The sequence below is a fragment of the Bos javanicus genome, chromosome 18 (assembly GCF_032452875.1).
Source record: "Bos javanicus breed banteng chromosome 18, ARS-OSU_banteng_1.0, whole genome shotgun sequence".
Classification (NCBI taxonomy): Eukaryota; Metazoa; Chordata; class Mammalia; order Artiodactyla; family Bovidae; genus Bos; species Bos javanicus.
The window spans coordinates 53,448,069-53,469,658 of NC_083885.1; the positions used below are offsets into that span (position 1 = coordinate 53,448,069).

The 21,590-nt window shown below is 54.5% G+C and overlaps 2 protein-coding genes across 2 annotated transcripts; both read right to left on the reverse strand.

The window, feature by feature from the left end:
* Positions 1-1,035: 1,035 nt before the first annotated feature.
* IRF2BP1 (interferon regulatory factor 2 binding protein 1) lies at positions 1,036-6,137 on the reverse strand. Its single transcript, XM_061388711.1, has one exon. It carries the CDS (start codon positions 3,210-3,212, stop codon positions 1,458-1,460), a length of 1,755 nt encoding a protein of 584 aa, XP_061244695.1. The 5' UTR covers positions 3,213-6,137; the 3' UTR covers positions 1,036-1,457.
* An 89-nt stretch (positions 6,138-6,226) lies between these two features.
* Positions 6,227-14,974, reverse strand: MYPOP (Myb related transcription factor, partner of profilin). The gene is made up of 3 exons (XM_061388723.1): positions 14,286-14,974; positions 12,977-13,527; positions 6,227-7,543 (listed from the first exon to the last, which is right to left on the reverse strand). The coding sequence occupies exons 2-3, from the start codon at positions 13,473-13,475 to the stop codon at positions 6,834-6,836; spliced, it is 1,209 nt and encodes a 402-aa protein (XP_061244707.1). The 5' UTR covers positions 13,476-13,527; positions 14,286-14,974; the 3' UTR covers positions 6,227-6,833.
* Between the last annotated feature and the right edge of the window lie 6,616 nt (positions 14,975-21,590).

Sequence of the window (21,590 nt, forward strand, 5' to 3'; positions counted from 1 at the left end):
GACCAAGAACTGAGGGTGCTCCAGCTACGGAGGACCAGGCCCTAGGGTCCCTAATATTTGGGAGCTGGGACTTGCGGGTGGGACACCTGGGTAACCAACATGGGTCTGGACGTTAAGGCCTTCCAGAGTTGGGTGATACAACAGCTGGGTTCCTGACACCTGGGGCAACCTAGGGCCGCACAGCCGTCTGACAGTCACTCCCCATCTCTCTGGCCACCTGCTGGCCTTTGCACCCCGCTTTCCCCCTTCCCGGAATCTCCACGTCAGGGTCGCGCGAGGGGCGGGGGGTGGGGTGGGGAAGGCCGCTGGGGTGGGGGCTGGGCTCTTGGGGCCGCCCCCTCCCCTTAACCCCTGCTTTGCTGCAGCTCGCTCAGGCCCCGCCCCCTGACGCCAGCGAGCAGGAAGTCCTGGTTAATAATCAGCCGGCCGGGACAGGTGCGGGACAAGGCCGCACACATCAGAGGTGACCGCGGGGGGAGTGCCTTCCACCCGGCCAGTCACGGTGTCTCAGGGAGGCCGCCCTTGAGGCTGATCTGAGATGGGCGCGCAGTTCAGGGCACCAGCAGGCGAGCAGCAGTCACCGTCTTCCCAGGGACCCTGTTTAGTGCACTTCAGGAGGTAAATGTCCTCGCGCAGTTCCCCCTAGCAATCTGGCCTAATTTTCTCCCTACCCAGCAAGAACTCACAGCTGGTCGGTCCCTTCTGGGAAGCCTCTTTCCACCCCGCCTCGGGGGCACTGTGTCCTCTACCTTCCGGGGATGGGCCAGACGGGAAACCTAATTCCCGAGCTTGGCTGTGGCTACCATGCAAGAGCCATCCCCTTCCCCCGCCCCGCTCCCCGCGTAAGCCTTAGTTCTGGCATCTGGAAAACGGGCTGATGACTAGAAGGCTCGGCCAGCCTTTGTGAAAACAGCCGGTGAGCCCACCTGAGTGAAGGGCGCCACCTGGAGGCTACAACGCGACGTCCTCTCCCTTGCAGGTTCAGTTTAGTCCCAAAGGGGGCGCAGCATCGCACACAACTAAGGGACCAAGAAGGAAAAAACCCATCTTTCGGTTTATTGAAGGAGGAAAAGGGGGTAAGATGGGGGGGGGGGGGGGGGCAATAAAATGCTTTTGCTTCATTTATAAAGAGCGAGATTTCAGGAGGCCCCTTCTCAAGGAGGAGGGGCCCACCTCTCCCTCAACTACAAGCAGCAGCAAAGCCAAGCCAAGGAGGGGAGAGGGAAACCAGAGGGGTCAGGGGACCCCAAACACCCCCTCGGACAGAAGCTTTCTCCCCCCACCCTCAATGCATCTACCCCAGGGGACCCATCTGGGATAAGGAAGTGGGTATGTACACAGGTGAGGGAGGCACAGGCCTGGGTAGGGGAGGGAATAATTTATCCGCAGCAGCGGTGGGTGGCAAGGGGTGGAGGGGGGCGGGGGTGGATGGGCAGTAGACTGGTGGCAGTGGTGGCCTAGGGGTCCCGTTCTTTCTTAACCTTGATGTCTCCAGCAAGGATGGTGGCGATCTCTCCCTGCATGAAGGCCCAAGGGACAGAGGAGCCCACTAGCGGGCACTTGTCTCCGCTGGGGCAGTAAACCTCTCCAGCAGGGCCCTGAGCCTTGATGAATTCGCGGGAGCAGGGAAAACAAAACTTATGTCCGGGCACTGAGGGGCACTGGACGAAGTGGGTGTCTTCCAGACGCTCCCGGCAGAGAGTGCAGCACAGGGGGGCCCCAGGGGTCGCCCCGGCGCCACTACCACCCCCGCTAACAGCTTCCGCCCCTGCTGTGGGGCTCACTTCTGCCTCACCGTTGCGGGCCACTAGACGATGCTGGGCTGGAGGCGGGGCCGTGGAGGAGGCGGCGGGGCTGGCACCCCCGGCGCGCACAGGGCCCCCACTCCCGGCAGGGTCCTTGGGGGAGTGGCCCAGGGCCTCGGCCACGTTCTTCAGGGCAGCAATGGGGGAGGGCACACCAGGGGTATCAGCGGAGAATGGGCCACCGGGTGCCACCCAGTGCCGCTGCTGCTGCTCCTCTGTGGTCATCTTCCCAGCTGCCTCGCCCTCGGGCTCAGGGGAGGCCTTGCGACGGCGTGGAGTGGGAGCCAGATTCCGGGATGGGGCTCGTGGGGGAGGGCCGCAGAGGGCTGCAGGGGCCGGCTCTGGATACTGCTGGGGCAGGGCCTCCGCGGGAGCTGGCTCGCGGAAGCTGCGGACCCCATCCGTTAGCAGCTCCCCCAGCTGGCGCCATTCCCCAGAGCCGTGCCGGCGTTCATATTCGAGGTACTTGAAGCCTGATGAGGCCAGCGCCTTGCCCGGCTCGCGCAGAGCATCATGAAACATCTGGCGAGCGACGGCCAGGACTCCCGCGTACACGTTGCCAGAACCACAGGGGTATTCGGTGAAGAGCTTCAGCTCGAACTCGTAGCCTGGCGGGCGGGCAGTAGCATCGAAGGCGAACACACGTCCCACCAGCCCATGATCCTTCTTGAAACGGACATTGAAAGGGGCGCAGGCGGACAGCGCCAGCAGTTGTTCCCGGACGGCTTTGGGGCGCCCGTGCCATTCCTCTGCCCGGCCCCTCATGGCCTCGTTCAGTTCTGCAAGACAGTCCGCATTCCTCTGTTGCTTCTCCTTCTCGAAATCGGAGCCGAAAGCTGGACGGGCAGGACTCAAGCCGGGTGCCAGCGTCAGGCCTCGGCTTCCCAGGCCAGACACTGCAGCTGCTAGCAGCCCGGGGGGCACCAAGCCGGGCATGGAGCCAAGCAGGGCCCTTCGCGCCCCCTCCGCCACAGCCTCTTCACGGCCCAGCCCATTGGCCAGGCGGGACCCCAGGGTGTACTCCAGGGCGGGCGAGGGCAGGGGGAGACGGCCCGACGATGTGGCCCTGTCATAGCGGTCCTGGCCCGAGACAGCGCCGCCTGTCCCCGACGGCTGGGGCTGGGCCTGTGGAGGCGGCAACTGAGGGCCCTGTGCGGCGGCGGCAGCCAGGTCCTTAGTGGCCGGGTGCTTGAGGGCCGGGGGCCCAGGCGAACGGCCCTCGGGGAGCACGTGGCTGCGCTTGAGCTGGCGGGCGGCATCAATGAGCAGCTCGATGCGATCCGCGCCCTCGAAGTTCACGCATCCGCGGCACACGGCTTCACTGAAGTCCCACACCATGGCCCACGGCATCTTGGGCAGGTCGCACAGGTAGCACCACTGGCGGCGGGACGCCTGCACGGACGCCATAGCCCCCGCACGCGCCCGTTCGGGCTCTCGCCTTCCACCCGCCGCCGCCGCCGTTCGATCCGCGCCGCCGCCGTTTGATTCGCGTCCCCGGGACCGCGCGAGCCACAGCCAGGCCTTTCGCTCGGCCTCCCCGCGGATCCAGGCCCGGCCCCCCTTCCCCGCCCCCTGGGCCCTAAGCCTTTTTCCTCACTCCCGCCTCCTCGAAAAGACTGGCAGAGGCACGTCGGCGCCCCCGCCGGGTCCAGGCTCCGGGCCGCGGCGCACAGCTCGGGCCCCGCGATGGGCCGCGGGCGCCGCCGCCTCGGGCTCCCGCCTCTCCCGCCGCCGCCGCCGCCGCCTCTTTCTGCCCCAGAGGCCGCTTCGCAGGGAAAGTTACATAACGCACCGGCAAAGCCTTCTGGGAAACGTAGTCCCGCCGGGGCCTGTTCTTAAAGGGGACCGCAGGCTGCAGGAGGGTTGGGGCTCGCCACCTCTCCGTGGCGCAACCGTGATTACTCCTCGCCGCGGGGCAGGGAGTTTGGTCGCTCCAAGCAGCTGGAGACAAAGGTTGGGGGCGGGGATGTGATACGAGTAGTGAGAGCCACTGGGGATTCAGAAATTTCGGGAAGTGGACAGGCATCCGGTTTCTTACTCCGACTTGCTGTGCAACTTCAGGCAAGTCTTGCCTTCTCTGAGATTCAGTTCCCCGCCCTTCAAAAGGTGGGCCGGCTACCGGTTACTGAAGGCAGTAGCTCTTGGGACGGGGGCGGAGGGGCCTTAACTGGAAGGTTTCAGGGTAGGGGGGGACAGAAAGCTGGCGACTCAAGTGTTGGGTAGGGCTGTCCACTTGGCACTTCGTCTTGCCCATATCTTGGATATCAGACTCTTAACTGGGACAAGCGAAAGCCGGAGAGGAGAGGACTGAAGGTCTCCGCGTCAGTTGCTTTATCTGCCAAAGGGAGTGGTCGAACGCCCCTAACTGTTCCAGTTCCGCCGGCGCGCTCTGGTCTCCAAAGGGTTACACTGTCAGTTTCTGCGCACCCCGCCGAACTTCACTACAATTCCCGAAATGCTCCGCGGGGTGGACAAACCGACGCACTTCCGCCGCCTGAGAGGTTGATCGAGGCCTTCACGATTCCCGCTGTCTGTCCACAACCCACCCCCCACCTCAATTTCTGGGGTTTCTGAGCGCCGGGTTGAGAGGAGCTCTCGACCTCTACGGCTCACTAATTTGGAAGGAGAAAATGAGGCCAGATAGCAAGAGTTGGATGTGAGGCATAGTTTCTGGGGAGCGCGAGAACCAGACCTCGTTTTTCCAACCTTGAGTGCTTACTACCTGATAGGCAAAAGCAGGCTTTTGGGACCCTCGTGCTTCCCGGCGAAGGAACGCTGCAGGGCATGCTTGGAGAAGGGGCGTGTGGAGGAGAGACAGGTTTCCAGATTCTAACCTACATCAGCCTCTTTTCTCTAGGCCTGGGTCTGTTGTTGTTCAGTCGCTAAGCCTTGTTTGACTCTTTGGCTACCTCATGGATTGTAGGCCGCCAGGCTACTCGAAGTAGGCACGAAGACTGGAGTGGGTTGCCATTTCCTTCTCTAGGGAACCTTCCTGACCCAGACAGGCATCGAACCTACATCTCCTTCATTGGCAGGCAGATTTCTTTACCACTGAGCCATCAGGGAAGCCACCGGGTCTCTGTTGTGCTCCAAGTATCTTAATGACTTGCCAGGGTTGCATTCATTAGCAGTTTTCAAACTAATCAGGGAGTGCCTGCTTCCCCTCCCCTTCATCCCGTTGCAGCCACAGCAGGTCTGTTTCTGTTACCCAAACTTCAGTCTCAGCTGCACAATTTTGTTTACCACTGTTATCATTAACATTTTTCTTGAAGTAAACTCCTATGAAAAAAGGCTATTTACTTCTGCCTTATCCTAAGCAGTATGTGCATAATTACAGGTTTTAAGTACTAGGTTCATTTTTACAAAATAAAACTACATGCATATAGAGCCATTAAAAAGGCCATCTATGTATCATGTAAAATCATCTTTGGGTTATTCTTTACTAAATATTAAAGAGAGTAGGATTCAAGAGTTCCAGCCAGACCGGTGAACTGCATTGGGCCCTGACAAATTTAGGGCAAGCCTCTAAACCTTCTCAGGAGAAAATGGAGACTCCTACTTTTCATTGGGTACCTTCAGGTTAAAATGCACATTCATATTAATGCTGAACATGGAGCCTGGCATAAGTTGTTTTTAAGCTTCTTGTTACTTCAAAGACAACCTGTGATGGGCAATGCTGAGGACACTGAGTCAGATAGCTCAGGCCTTGCCCTGACAAGGCTCACCTGGAGGCAGACATTCAATTTAAATGTACTCAAATGATTATTTAACTCCCTTTCTTTTATAACTGCTGGGGGAAGAAAGGAGGTGTCAGGAAAGGCTTTCCTTGAGGGGGTAATATTTGAGCTGTGACCTGAAGGATGAATAGGATGTAGTTGTAGCCGGTAAAGACAGCTAAATCTTTATGCCCACATTACAGATGAGGACAATAAAGGCCTGTAGTTACACAGCTGGCTGGGCAGCAGCAGGGCTTGAACCAGGTCTGAGTCCAGGGTGATGGCTATTACCTACTTAGCTACCAGGTTCTGCAGCCAGTCTGGGAGTAGAAAAGAGAACCAGCTCCTCGACTTCATTAAACTATAGGGGAAGCAGGCTTTAAATAGATAAAGGTATGTGTTCATTTAGGGACCACAGGATGCCGAGGGAAAATCTAAGCAGCAGACCCATCCTAGCCCAGAAAAAGGAATCCAAGATGTCCTCCTAGAGGTCACATTTAGCAGGGGGTGTCTGAAGGATGAAAAAATAGGGTAAGATTTCAACACAGGACTTGATGACTTTAAGGAAAAAAAAAAAAAGTCTAGAAAACTACCAGCCTCCAGCTTCAAGGGGGTGTCACCTGCCCACAGAAAGATGGGGCTGGTATGCTGCTGCTTGTATAGGTGGTGCAATTCCAGGCCTGTCTCAGGCAGAGCCCCAAGTAATTGTATTAAAAAATAAGTTTATTGATATCTAGTCACCACTGCGGAGAACAGAGCGGGTTAAGCTCTGGAGGTCAGAGACCTGCAGTGGGAGGCAGAAGGCTCAACCTCCATCTCCCCAGTGAGAACTCCACCCCCTCCTCCCTAGGGTATAAACTGCAGTCTCCTCTTCATCCTGATTTGTCTTGCAGCCCCCACCCCCTCCAAAGTCTGGGTTGGGGAGGTGGGTCAGTTCTCTTCAAGTCAAGGCCAGGAGTTGTTAGGGGCGGGGGCGGGGGTGTGGGGTAGTGCAGGTTTCCCTCCGCAACCCACCATATTATTATGTTATATAATAAATAACATAAAATCCATGGCTTAGAAGTCGGGGTTGGGGGAAGCAGCCAGGCAGACAGCGCTGTACTGGAGAAAGGGCTGGGGGGCCCATCCAGGAGGCCTCCCCGCCCTAGAATCAGGCACTAACTAGTACAGGGGTGGGGTGCTCGTGCCCCTGCAGCAGGGAGCCGGGGTGCAGCTGGGAAGGGAAGGTGCATTGCCCTCCTCCACAGGGCTAAGGTTGGGGAGGAGGTGCAGGCAAAAGGTGCGTAGACAAGCTCGAACCCCATGGCAGATTTCAGGGAGATTTCCATCGCCCCCGCCTCTTCCGTGTAGGGAAACTTTTCCTCCTTTTGTGTGGGGGGGAGTCATGGGGTGGGAGAGGGGCAGGGGGCGGCCGGGGGCCCCCCTCCTCGCTCCTCGGGGCAATGATCACCCCCCTGGCTGCCACCACCGCCCCATCCACCACGGCCGCCACCACAGACACGGGCTCTGGGGTGACCTCCACCTTAGGGGAGGGTGGGGGCAAGATGGGCCTGGGGGGTGGGGGCGGGGGCGGGGGCAGAGGTGGGGGCAGTGGGTCAGCGGGGGTTCCTGGCAGAAGGGGCAGCAGGGCACTGAGGGCCTCGCTCAGTTTGGCCAGTCCCTGGCGCAGGGTGCCCGCCAGCTCCCGGATGGCATTGGCAGTCTCCTGCTGAGCCCGCAGGAAGTCCAGGGAGGGGTCTGGGGCCGAGGGCGGAGGCAGCGGAGGGTGTGGGGGGCTGGGGGGCGAGAGTGCCACTTGGGCTTGCTGCGGTGGCTGGGGGGGCGGGGGTGGTGGCGGCGGTGGTGGAGGGGCTGGGGGCGGTGGAGACAAGGCCAGGCGGGGCAACTGGACGGTCTGCAGGGCTGGAGGGGGCGAGGACTCACGCTCCTTGGGTGGCTGGCAGCCCCCTTCCTGGGGATTGCAGGAGGCTCTGGCCCAAGGCTCTGGGCTGCTGGAGCCCCCTTTGCTGTGGGCTGGTGTGTCTGTGGAGAGAGAGATGTAGGTAAGATGGGCGGGACCTGTAACGCTGTCATGATTTCCCCTTTCCACCTCCCACCCAGCCTGGCCCCAAAGTCAGCTTTTGAAAACCTAAGTTGGATCATGCCTTGGAGCAGAAGCCCCATGACCCAGGGGGGAGAAACAATATATTTAACAATAACCTGGTGGCCAATACCAGCCTTAATGACTCAACAGGAGACCTCCAAGACTCAGTTTCCATTAAGGCTGGCATCAGCCACCAGGTTATTGTTAAATACAGTGTTTCTCCCCCCTGGGTCATTCAGAGTAAGAACCAACATTCTAGAAGGCTCTGAGCTATCCAGACAGAACCATCTCTGGCCACATCCCTGGATCCTGGGGAGAAGGGAGTGGGTAGGAGGGCCTGGAAGAAAGGAGAGGTGGCTGGAGCAGGAGAGGGGGACTTCTGGAGGAATAGGGGGTCTCTCCAACCAGGATGGCAGGATGGCAGTCTTAACTCTGGCCTGTGCCAGGTCAGCTGCAAGCCTGCGGGGCTTCCTCCACCTCTTCCCACCTGGGATGTCATTCACGCTCGTGGACATAAGAGTCTGCATGCACAGGCTCCCAGATTTCCCGAACCTCTCTCTCCAGCTGTGTACTCGCATATCCCCTCCAATAATCTCATCCAATAATGTCTCCAACTCACTTGCCGGATCTGAGCTCCTGGTTCTCCCCTATACCTGCTCCTCCCTCATCCACCCCCATCTCAGATGATGGCAGCTCCATCCTTCTAGCTGCTTGGGACAAAGTCAAAAAGTCACTCTTTCTCTTTCCCAAGACACCACTCGTGTACAAATAACCATTTGTTCAACATCTGTCTAGCTCCATGATGCCCATCCTGGTCCAACTGCCATCATCTCCCGACCTGGGACTATTCACTGGGCTCCCAGCCCTACCTCCACCCCTGAAGAGTCTGTTCTCTACCAGAAGCCCTCAAGGGTCCAACTAAAATACAGGACAGTTATGCTACAGGAAAGTAGCTACTCACAAAGGACCTCATTATCATTCATTGACATGGAATGTCCAAAATGGACAATCTTATAGACACAGAAAGTGGATTAGTGGTTGCCCAGGGCTGGGCAGAGATGGAGGGACATAGCGGGGTTGATGGCTAAGAGGTATAGGGTTCCTTTTTGGAGTGATGAAAGTTTCTAAAATGGACTGTAGGGATGGTTGTGCAAGTCTGTGAATATACTAAAAGCCCCTGAATTGTACACTTATTAAATCAGTGGGTTTATGGTCTGAAAATTCTCCCTCAATAAAGGTACAAGTGAGATCTGTCTTTTGTCTGCTCAAAACCCTCCTGTGGCTATTTTTCACAGTAAAAGCAAAGTTCTTAGGTCCCCACAATCTGCCTCCGTTGCCTCCCTAACCTCACGTCTCACTCCTTCTCTCTCTCGTTCATTTGGTTCCAGCCACATTGACCTCCGTGTAGGTCCTCATACACTTTTTGTTTGTTTGTTTAAATTTTGGCCACACTGGGTGGCATGTGGGATCTTAGTATCCCAACTAGGGATCAAACCCGTGCTCCCTGCAGTGGAAGTGTGGAGTCCCAACTGCTGGACCGCCAGCTAAGTCCCAGATCCTTATACACTGTAGACCCATTCCTGCCCCAGGGCCTTTGCACTTGCTTCTCAGTCAGCCTGGAAAAGATCTTTCCCCAGTCACCTGCCAGGCTCCCTCCCTCACCTCCTTAGGCTTCTGCTCAAACTTGGTCTTCTTGGGAAGAACATCACAACCCTCTGTCTGAAGCAGCTCTGTCCTTTTCTCTCTCCTAACCCTCCCTGATTTGTTTTATAGCACTTATCTCCACCTGGCATGGGATCGCTCTGTGTTTGTGGTCTGTCTCCTCCTCCTTATGTCAGCTCCATCAGGCAGGGCTTTGTTTTGTTCACTGCTGTTTACCCAGCGCCTAGAACAATGTCCAGCACAAAATTTTGTCTTTAATGAGAAAAGTACCGGGGCTTCCTAGGAGTCAGTACTGACTGGGCACCAGGCCCCAAGTCCTGGTAGCAACCCTCCCACAGCTCCCAGCACCCAAGGGGGACAGTCCAAGACTTGCTCTAGGGCTATAAGGTCTCAGCTTTTGCCCCTTTCTATTCCTCTTCTTTGCCTCAACCCCAGTGTACATACTGTTCCCTCCACCAGGATCACCACCCCCTCCATCCTCTTAGGTCAGGCAGCCTGGACAGGTGGGAGAGGCTGGCAGAGCACCAATAACCAGAGCTAAAGGTGGTTGGACATCTTCCTGGCCAGCCCTGAGTAAAGTGGCTAAGTTCTCCTCTTATGTTATTTCACTGAGTCCTTCCAGCCAGTCACTGGGGTAGGTGCTATCATTATTAGCCCATTTTACAGATGAGCTGACTTGAGGCCCAGAGAGGTGTCACAGAGCTGGGAAAAGAGGGCTTTGAACCTAGGTAGGTTTCAGAGCCTATGCTTTTAACCATTCCTTGGGCCGGCGCTACGGGATCCACGATGGCAAGTCTTCTTCATAAAGCACATGGGAATTGCAGCCACTTGGAAATAATATATGACTTTTTTAGTCTAGTAAAGGAAGAGCTTCCTAGACTTTTCTAGTCTAGAAAGATCCCCTGGAGGAGGGCATGGCAACCCACTCACTATTCTTGGCTGGAGAAGCCCATGGACAGAGGAGCCTGGCAGGTTACAGTCCATAGGGTCACACAGAGTCAGACACGACTGAAGTGACTGAGCACAAGCACAAAAATAACAGAAAGGGGCCCAGCCTTCACGCTCACAGGGGTGATGGGAGGACCACTAGGAGAGTTAAAAATCAGAGTTATTTGCAACCTTTGGGCCTCAGTTTCCCCACCTGTAAATGGATGCCTGTGAACACAGGACCAAGTAATCCTATAACAGAACATCTCCCCAAGGGTGGTTACAGATGTTAAGTGAATCACCATGGGTACATGGCGTAGGCCAGTGCCTGGCACAGTTAAGGTCTCAATGTTGTTACTGTTACTGCTCTTCCATTCAAATATTAGGTCACAAGATAAAGGATCCTTATCTGACCTTCCAGTGTCAGAAAAGATTCCTCAGGCTGCCCCCGGCCCTGTTCCTGTCCTTTAGTCAGAGCAGTTCCTCTTTTCAGAGTTTCACACAGTGGGTAATCTCTGTGTGAGATTCTAATCAAGGATACTTTAGGCACATACCTGCCTCAGGGCCTTTGCACCTGCTGTTCCCTCCAGCTGGAGTACTCTTCCTCCAAGATAGCCACTTGGCCCAGTCTCTATTCAGGTCTCTGCTCAAATTTCACCTCCAGAGAAGCCCTTCCTGACTCCCGTCTGCAGCAGCCACCCCCCTCCCATTACTCACTATCCTCCTCACATGCCTTGTTTTGCCTCTTTTACCACTTCTTCGTGTAATCTGAGGGTTTGCTTTGAGGGTTACTTGTCTGTGGTTTGTCTACCATAGCTAGAATGTCAGTTTCATACGGAAAGGAAAATTGTCTTTTTCTCCCTAGTGTTCGCAGCACCTACCATGGTGCCTGTTGAATGAATGAATGAATGGAGGGGTTGCACAGCTTTTGACGTAACAAGTTTGCCATCTTTGTGCTGGTTCAATGGGGCCATTTCACAGAAACACTGACGTTTGCTTCACACTGAGGACGAGGGTCCCAAGTGATGGTGTCTTTCTCCTGCTTAAGACACTATCTGCCTCCCAGATGCCGTCAAGATAAAATCCAAAGTCCTGACTTTTATGTACAAACCATGTGTGATCCAGTTCCTGCACACTCATTAACTCTCAGTCAATATTAATTGTCATTTTGTGTGTTGTTGTTGTGGGCTTCCCAGGTGGCTCAGCAGTAAAGAATCTGCCTGCAATGCAGGAGCCATGGGTTTGATCCCTGGGTCAGGAAGATTCCCTGGAGAAGGAAATGGCAACCCACTCCAGTGTTCTTGCCTGGGAAATCTCATGGACAGAGGAGCCTGGCAGGCTATAGTCCATGGAGTTGCCAAAGAGTTGGACTTGAATTAGCAACAAACAAAAAAAAAAACAATATGCATAAACAACATGTGTGTGTGTATATATATATATATATACACACACACACAGGGTATATATTATATCAGGCCGTCTAGTCCAGTGCATAAGTTAAGTTCACGGACTTAACTTGAGTTGGACACAACCTGTATTCAAGTTTTTACTGCTTACTTGCTGTGTGATCTTGGGTGAGTGAATGCACCTCTTGAAATTATAATACATGATCCTGAGATGCCTTGTTGGATCACACGTCCCCTCTTTCTCTAAACCCTTCAGTGGCTCCCCACAGTACTTAAGATAAAACTGAACTCCTTATTTCAGCTTAAAAGAACTGCATGGTTTGACCTTTGCTGACCTCTCTGGCCTCATCTCAAAAATATGTTCTTTCTTCCTTCCTCTCCTTTCAGAAGGCAACATCTCTGTTTCCTAAAGTGGCCAAACTCTCTTGCCTCCAAACTATTGTACATGCTCTTCCTTCTTCTGGAACACTTTTCCAGCTCTTCTTCATTCTCACTCTGTATCGAAAGTCTGATGCCTCCTACTCCGGGAAGCCCTCCCTGACTGCCCAGGCTGGATCAGGTGCCCCCATTAGAACTCCCACCACCCAGCCCTGCCTGCTCTGAGTCATCACGGTCTATGCATGGATCTGTCTCCCCCACTGAACTGTGAGTCCAGAAGGGCAGACCCGAGGATGTCTCAGTCACACCTCTGTCCCCAACCCTTGGGGGCAGTTGCCTGGGGAATAGCTGTAGAAGAAATAATTATCCAGAGTCAAGGCTGCATGGGAAGTTTTGTACTCCACTCTCCTGGGTTCCTCTACTCTGGGCATGACCTTGGGAAAATTAGCAAACCTCCCTGAGTTTTTGATTTACAAAATGGTAAAACAGTTCCTACTTAACAGTGTTGGTAATTGTATCAGGAACTAACAAGGAGGCAATGTGCTAAGCAATTTACACATATTAGCCCATTTAATTTGCCCAGCAGCCCTGTGTGGTGGGGACAATCTTTTATTCCCATTTCACAGATGCAGAAACTGATGAGCAGTAACTTATCCCAAATGACACGGCTGAGTGGCGAAGTAGTAAGTGGAGCCCAAACTGCCTGCCTCCGGAGTCACTCCCTACACTACAATTATAGTGAAAATCGTGGGCGAGCTGATGATCCCAGCTGTGGATTTCTGGAGCCAGATCTCCCAAGTCTGGGTTCCATTCTTGTCTCTGACAGTCGCTACACCTTTCTGAACCTCAGTCTCTACAGGTGTAAAATGGGGATTATAGCAGCATGCCCTTTACATGGTTGTAGTGAGGATCTGAAGCGCCATAGAAAGGGCTCGGAACAGTGCCAGACACAAAGTAGAATTTGGTTGCTTTTGCTAAGGTGATGCTGAAGGAACTCACCCGCGCGTCGATCCTCCCTGCGATCCTCAGACAGCACATAGCGTTGGGCGCAGGCACTCGGGGCTGGCGGCTGTGAGGAGGCAGCCGCGGGGGACTGTTCGGCCCCAGCACTAGCTCCTGATCCCGCCACACCCGGTCCCAGGATGGCAAAAATGGTCTCCTCCTCAGCGGAGAAAGCGTCCTCGGCGGCAGGCCCGGCGCCCTGCGTGGAGTGCGGCACGCGGGCCAGCTTCTCTTTGGTGCGGCGCTTGAAGTCGTTCCAGCGCTTCTGCACCTCCTGGCCGGTGCGCTTCCAGCTGGTGATGCCGTTGATCTTGGCGGCGATGCCGTCCCACACTCGCCGCCGCTCGGCCACGCTCACCCGACGGCTCTGAGCGCCGTAGAGCTGCGGGTAGTGGGCGCGCACCTCGCGGATCAGGATCTGGTTCTCTTCGAACGAGAAGCGCGGCTTGCGCAGCCGGGTGGTCTCTTCCGCTTCGCCCGCCGCCGCCGAGGCCATGGCGCCCCCCGACGCCGCCGTCCGGCCGCCTGGCGCATGGGGGGCGCCGGCGCTGCGGGCACAGGGCGCATGGGGCTGGCAAGGGGTTCAGCGGCCCCGCGCCTCCCGCCCCACCCCGGCCGCCCCGACACCGGCTCCCGGGTCCCTGGGGACAGGGTTGGGGGCGGAGGGCAGACGGAGGAGACGGGCCGCGGGGGGCCGTCAGAGTGCCTAAGAATAGATGACACCGACTGAGCGCTCGTCTCGTGCCAGGCGCGGCGCAAAGTGCCAGGCCAGGGAGTTGATGAAAATGGGGGAAGGGTCTGGAGGAGTGGAGGGAAATGAGGAAGAGCGGAAGAAGAGGGGGTGTCTGCGGCAGTTAGAGGAGAACTGGGGACATAGAAGAGTGGGAAATGCAAGGAGAATGGGAGTGTCTCGGGGGTCGATGAAACACGAGAGTGATGGGGATTAGGAGATCCTCAAAAGGAGATGCAGCAAGAAGGGGGAGAACTGGATCAGTGGAGCGCTCTGGGGGTTCGGGGGCAATCGGACGTCTGCAAGACCAGTAATAGAAGTGGTCCTTAGAAGGGCAGTTCAGAAATAATGGTGAGTTGGGGGCTCCTAAAACAGTGGAGGAGCCGGGAATATAAACTCTTAGGGATTAGGGTCTGCGGGGATTGTGGGGGCTCTGGGGATTGTCACGAATCAAGGGGAGCCCTGAGGGTTATGGGGGTGCGGGACTGGCTCGCGGGGCAACGGGGGCTAGGGGAGACTCCAGGAAGAGTGAGGGTCACGGAGGGTGGGGACCGAGTCGAGCCGCGGATCACTCACCGGCGCCGCCGCAGCCCCCGCCTGCCCGTCGGTCAAGGCTCGGGCTTCTGCGGCCTCTTCCCTCCCCCTGCCGGCTCTCTCCCTCCCCTTCTGGGCCCCGCCCCCGGCCGCCCCGCGAGCCAAGGCGCAGGCGCACCTAGCGCCGGTCGGTCCCCCAACGCCCTTACCGCTTGGGTTTCTCTCCCCCCGCCCTAGCGCAAGCGCAGAATTGCCCTCCACCGGCCTCCGTCAGCGGGCTGCAGTTGCGCAGGCGCAAGGTTAGCGCGGCGCTCCTTTCCCTAGCTCCCTGATACCACCAGAGCGCACGCGCAAAACCCTCGTACGCATGCGTGCCTCTCTCCCCGCGCGCCTTGGTACCCAGACTCTGTCTCCTGCGCAGGCGTAGCAATCCTTGGAGGATCAAGGAGGGACCGTGGAGAGCGATGGGACTGCACAGCTTCTCAGCGTTTCGGACAATCTTCCAGCCCACTCAACCCTCTGACTTTGTCTGTGTGTCTCTTAGAGAAAGGGGAGGGAGATGGTGCTGGTAGCGCTTCGTTTCCATGACAACTGCGTGGGTGGGGTGGGGAGCGTCAGAAAACTAGGTTTGCAGCCTCATATACCCGTCCGTGCGCGGGGCTGCTAAAAATCTGCAAACCATCTATTACCCGTAGGGGCGGGGCACCCAGGGGATATTCCGCCGCAGGCGGGTGCAGTAACCATAGTAACTCATCTACCTTCAAGCCCTGCCTGGGGGGACCCTGTCCACTTACGTCACGACTGACACGCGGGGAGGGAGATCAGAGTGAGAGCTTCTTGGCTGGTAAGGGGTGATCCCGGCACAGACATGACTTTAAGTACATGCGTGGAGGCAGAAATGAAGCTAAAACACGGGTTCTAGCTGGGAGGCAGGATGCTGGAGTTAAGTCCACGCCGAGAAATTTGTAGCTTACATCCTGCTGGAGTCCTCAAGGTCATTCAACAAACAGTGCTTCATTGATGATTCAAACAAATGTTTATTGAGCGCCTGCACAATTCTAGGTGCAGTGAATACAAATGACAAATTTTATACCGTCATGGAGTTCACTTTTTACTGGAGAGAGTGAGACAATTAGCAAAATAAAATATATAAGTGAAAAAGTGGTAAGTACTATGAAATAAATAGAAGTGGGCAAAGGGGTTGGGCAGTGTGGTGTGCATGTGTGTGTCTGTCTAATTTTAAAATAAGGTGGTTGGGGGAGGCCTCTCTGAGAAGGTGACATTTGAGTAGATACATGAAGGAAGTGAGGGGACAAGTGCAGTCAGAGGTAAGACTATAGCAGGAGGCTAGTGGACTGGAGAGGAGAGAGCCAGCACGTAGGGTAGGGTGAAGAGACAGAGGTTTTCAGGGCCTTGTGGGTCACTGTAACGATTTTGGGTTTTACAGGAGGTGATAGCCATGAGCAGAGGAAGGACATGATCTGACTGGTGTTAATAGTAGAAACTGACTTTAGGGAGCATGAGTAGAATCTGAGGCCCCATGAAGAGGTAGTGGCTCAGGTGAGAGGTAGTAGTGGCTCCAACCAAGGCAGTAGCTGCTAGGGTGAGCAGAAGTGGAATTGGGTAGAGGAAGTGAAAGAGGAGTTGAGGATGACTCTAGTGTCTTTGGCCTGAGTAACGGAAGGATGGAGCTACCAGAAGCAAAGACTGGCAAAGGGCTACAAGAGGATTAAGAGTTTAAGTGTGCCCAAGTTGAATATCAGTTTGGCAGTTGAATATTTGAGTCTGGACTTCAGGGGAGAGGTTCAGTCTTGAGACAGGAATTTAGGAGTTGTCAGTGAATAATGACATTTAAGACTGGGAGAGGTTGGCGAAGGAACAAGTGTAGATAGAAAAGAAGTCCATGGCCTTAAGGCTGGGCACTCAGATGTAGAGGGCTGGGATCAGCCAAGAAGACTGAGGAAGAGCAGTCAGGGAGTGAAAGGAGATCCAGGGTGGTCTGCTGTCCTGGAGGCCGAGTGAGAAGTGCAAATAGAGGGATTTATGGTTCAGTCGCTAAGTCTTGTCCAATTCTTTGCAACCTGATGGGGCTGTAGCCCACCACGCTCCTGTGTCCATGGAATTTCCTAGGCAAGAATACTGGAGTGGGTTGCCATTTCCTTCTCCAGGGTATCTTCCTGACCCAGGGATCGAACCTGTGTCTCCTGCACTGGCAGGCAGGCAGATTCTTTACCACTGAGCCACCTAGGAAGTCCAAGCAAGGAGGGAAGGGTTAACGAGGCCAAATGCTGCCTAGAAGCCAAGTTCAATGAAGTCTGAGAAGCGATTGCTGGGGCTGGTGACACAGAATTCATCAGTAATCCTGGAAAGGGCAATTTTGGAGGTGTGGTGGGGGCAGGAGCTTAATTGGGTGAGTTCAAAGAGAGGTTATAGAGAGAGCCAGTGTAGATGATCCTTTCTAGAGAGGAAATGGAGTGGTATCTGGAAGGAGGCTCAGGATCTCAAGAGGTTTATTTAAGATGGGAGATGTCGCGGTATGTTTGTGTGCCTATGGGGTGATCCAGAGAAGGGGAGATTGATGCTCTGGAGGAGAGAATCACAGCCTCATGTCCTTGAGTATGCACGATGAGTGGGACTCCGGCCACAAGTAGGGGTTGGTCTAAGGGGCCTGGGCTGTGCGGCCACAATAAACGGGGAGGGGCTATATGGGCACGGAGACAGGCAGGCGTTGATGCAGTGTCAACAGTGTTGGGAACATGTTCTCTCCTGGTTCCTTCTGTTGTCTCAGTAGCGTGGGAAGGAAGGTCAGGGGTGAAAAGGAGGTGCTGAAGTTCTCGGAGAGAGAGGAGAAAGCATGAAATAGTGAATGGCCTGGGAAATGGAGACAAATAGAACCAGTTACTTGAGGTCATTGGATATAAAAGTGTTGAGTCCCCATGATTGTGTGTTCTTCTCTGTTCATATTTTTTTCTGAGGGGGTACAGGCGCAGAGTGGGGTGGCAAGCTGACTTTCACCAGGGCTGGGTTTAGATGAGGTCCCACCATGTGCCCCATGAAGGATCCATGAATCAGAGGCAGCCCATGCAAGGACCTTATGAGCAACATTAAGGAGCTTGAATGAGTCAGGGCAGGGTGTGATGTGTGCATTGGAAAGAACCCCGCCGTGGTGTGGAAGGTGGGTGGGAGAGGATGAGATTATTGGCCAGAGTAAAGGGAGAAGTCGGTGGGGGGAGGGCAAAGAGGGGGTGGGAGAGCCTGGGCCAGGGCAGGGACGGTGGGAAATGAATTGGGAGACATTTGAGAGGCAGGATATGCAGAGTGTGCTGACTGTCAGGTTGGGGACAGAAAGGGAGGTGTCTAGGTGACACCCAGGTGTCCAGCTCAGGTCCCAGTTGGGCGGATGAGGTCAGTTAGGACCTGGTGAGTATAAGGTGATCTGTGGGTTTGAACTGTGTCCCCAGCTCCCCCCCACCCCGAAAAAAAAATTGAGGTCCTATATGCATAGTACATCATGAGAAACGCTGGACTGGAAGAAACACAAGCTGGAATCAAGATTGCCAGGAGAAATATCAATAACCTCAGATATGCAGATGACACCACCCTTATGGCAGAAAGTGAAGGAACTAAAAAGCCTCTTGATGAAGGTGAAAGTGGAGAGTGAAAAAGTTGGCTTAAAGCTCAACATTCAGAAAACGAAGATCATGGCATCTGGTCCCATCACTTCATGGGAAATAGATGGGGCAACAGTGGAAATAGTGTCAGACTTTATTTTTCTGGGCTCCAAAATCACTGCAGATGGTGACTGCAGCCATGAAATGAAAAGACGCTTACTCCTTGGAAGGAAAGTTATGACCAACCTAGATAGCATATTCAAAAGCAGAGACATTACTTTGCCAACAAAGGTTCGTCTAGTCAAGGCTATGGTTTTTCCATTGGTCATGTATGGATGTGAGAGTTGGACTGTGAAGAAGGCTGAGCGCCAAAGAATTGATGCTTTTGAACTGTGGTTTTGGAGAAGACTCTTGAGAGTCCCTTGGACTGCAAGGAGATCCAACCAGTCCATTCTGAAGGAGATCAGCCCTGGGATTTCTTTGGAAGGAATGATGCTAAAGCTGAAACTCTAGTACTTTGGCCACCTCATACGAAGAGTTGACTCATTGGAAAAGACTCTGATGCTGGGAGGGATTGGGGGCAAGAGGAGACGGGGACGACAGAGGATGAGATGGCTGGATGGCATCACTGACTCGATGGACATGAGTCTGAGTGAACTCCGGGAGTTGGTGATGGACAGGGAGGCCTGGCGTGCTGCGAATCATGGGGTCGCAGAGTTGAACACAACTGAGCTACTGATCTGATCTGATCTGATCTGAACCCCTTCTTCAGAATGTGACCTTATTTGGAAAAGGGGTCCCTGCAGATGTAATTACTTAAGGTGAGGTCATACTGGATTAGGGTGGGTCCTTAAGCCAACATGACATTGTCCTTATAAGAAGAGAGAGACACACAGAGGGAAGAAGACAGCCCTGTGAAGAGAGAGGCAGAGATGGGAGTGAAGCTGTCAGAAACAAGGAAGGCCTGGGGCTACCAGAAGCTGGAAGAGGCAAGGATCCTGCCCTAGAGCCTTGGAAGAGAATGCAACACTGCCAACAGCTTGATTTCAGATTCCTAGCCTCCAGAACTGTGAGAGAATGCATTTCCAGTGTTTCAAGCCCCCCAGTTTATGGTCCTTTGTTATGGCAGCCCTTGGAAGTGAATACACTGCGCATCCACAGCAGGCACCCAGGATGCTGGGGCTCCATGAGTGTGTGGGCTGAGCGGCGAGTTGGGTCTAAATCTGGTCTGGAGCTTGTGCAGAGGCTGCTGGTAGGGAGCCATCAGCAGAGCAGTATGGAGCTCTTCAACAGTGAGGTGCTGGGGGAGGTTAAGGTCAGGGGACATTATTCCTCTGGCTCCTTGTGTCCTCAGCTCTTGTCAGAGCTCCCCTGCCACTTAATTATCTGCTGAATAAATGAAAATTCATAAAGAAACAAAACCAAACTTTGGTCACTAATTGTCTGTCTCCATCCTCTCCTCGGAGCCCCAGATCAGGTCTCCTGGACGCTTTCATCTTGGATGTCCCCAGGCACTTTGTATCTATCTTCCATCCCAGACTGACCTGAACATCTTCCTCCTCTCACTTCTCTGCTCTAAAGTGTGGCCCTCCACCTGTCATCATTGCTCTGAGTACTATCACCCCCTTGTTGCTTTCCATAACTCTTGCCCACCCTTTGCCAGAGTGCCCCACTTCCTCCAAGGCTCAACCTGCCCATGCAGGCAGCTCTGGGGTTAGGGCATCCCTTCTGGCTGTTGTTTGAGGGATTTGGGGATCTCTGTTGTTGGCAGATCTGCATTTTTTGAAAGGACCTGTGAGCAGAGGTCTCTAGTTTTTTCTATGTAACTAGAGTATGTGAGCAGAGAAGGCAATGGCACCCCACTCCAGTACTCTTGCCTGGAAAATCCCATGGGTGGAGGAGCCTGGTAGGCTGCAGTCCATGGGGTCGCTAAGAATCGGACACGACTGAGTGACTTCACTTACACTTTTCACTTTCATGCATTGGAGAAGGAAATGGCAACCCACTCCAGTGTTCTTGCCTGGAGAATCCCAGGGATGGGGGAGCCTGGTGGGCTGCTGTCTATGGGGTCGCACAGAGTTGGACACGACTGAAGTGACTTAGCAGCTTAGCAGCAGAGTATGTGAGAGCAGAGCCCAAGATGAATTTCAGAGTGCAAATGCACAATGAAGGTCAGATTCTCACCAAAGTCTGCAAGATTCTGAACTCTTTGCCTACCCTTTATGCCTCTCTGATCTTACTCGGCTGGGCTCCTGCTTCTTCTGCAAAGATTCAGTTCGACCTTAGGGCCTTTGAACTCACTGTCACCGATGCATGGAATGCCTTTCTGGTTTCCTCAATTTATCTGGACTCTGCTGAAGTGTCACTTCCACAGAAAGACCTCCCCTGACCACCTTCCATACAAAACAGCCCCTCCTTCACTCTCCACCCCTTTGCCCTGCCTCTTATCCTTCACTGCGCTTATCACCCACTTGATATTATGTTGGCTAAAATGTTCATTCCGGTTTTCCGAAGATCTTTAGAACCCGGACGAACTTTTGATTGTCACCTCACCCCCTTCTCTACTAGAATGTCACCTCCATGAGGGCAGGAGCCTTGTCTGCTTTGCTCATTGCTGTAACCAGCAATGTCCAGAACAGCGCCTGGCACAAAGTAGGGGCTCAATAAATAGATGTGGAATGAAGGGAAGAAAAAAAGCGCTGGTGAGAAGAAAAAAAGCGCTGGTATCATATGCAACGTTTTGTGGTTATGTGTCTTCCCCCAGAGCAGGGAGCAGTCCTTTTGGTCACCTCTCCGATGGGCTCTGGGAGCCGAGTTTGAAACCACCACAAAATAGGTCCTGGATGATCTGGGTTCTAGCAGGGGTGGGAGGGGACCCTGGACAGAGCCCAGAAAAAAAAAGACGAAGGGATTCTAGGGTCGAGGTGGAGGCTGGGATTTAGGGAACAGTCCACAGGTGACCTGTGTCGGAAGATGTATGGGGAGGCACGTTCGTGGGAGGGACCCGGGTCTCCTTCCTGCTCCGCCTCCTGCTTCCCACGTTTTAGGACAAACTCGGGTCTCCCCACCCTCCCCCTACCCCCAGCCTCGGAGGAAACAGACTTAGCGATTTCAAAGACAACCAGAAACGCGTTTTATTTATTCACTAAAGCTCAACACCCGGGCCCAGCCCTGAGCTAAAAACCAAACAACTTAAAAATCTGACTGGGGCTATTCTTTGCCTCTAAAATAAAATCTAGGCGGTTGCCATTCCCCTCTGGGTATTAAAACCCCTTTTCTTTGGGAGCTTCGTTTACTAAACTGTTGGAGGTTGAAAAAAACACGGGAGGACAGAAAGGGCCATTTTACAAACTGTGGGCATTTGTGGGGGCGGGTGGGAGGTGGCGGAGAGACGCCCTCTCGCTACAGAAAAGACCCATCGGTGATTTGCCATCACCGTGGGGGCAGGAGCGCAGTAAAACGGAATGAACGATGGGAAGAACAACGAGGGGGTGGGGGGGGGGGTGAGTTCAAGGGTACTGGCTCACCCCAAGGTTCTCCAGCCCCAGACAAGCTTGCGAAGACGTGGTGCCGCTCTGACGTGACCCCTCCTTCCCCCAGCTCTTGATGGATACGATGCTGAGGGCGGGACCCATCCGGTGCCATCCACGATGAAACGGTGGGTCTGCCGGTGGCCCCAAGGAGGCGGAGAAGGCTGATTTAAGTCAGAATCCCATGTTGAAGTTCTTGTGCTGGA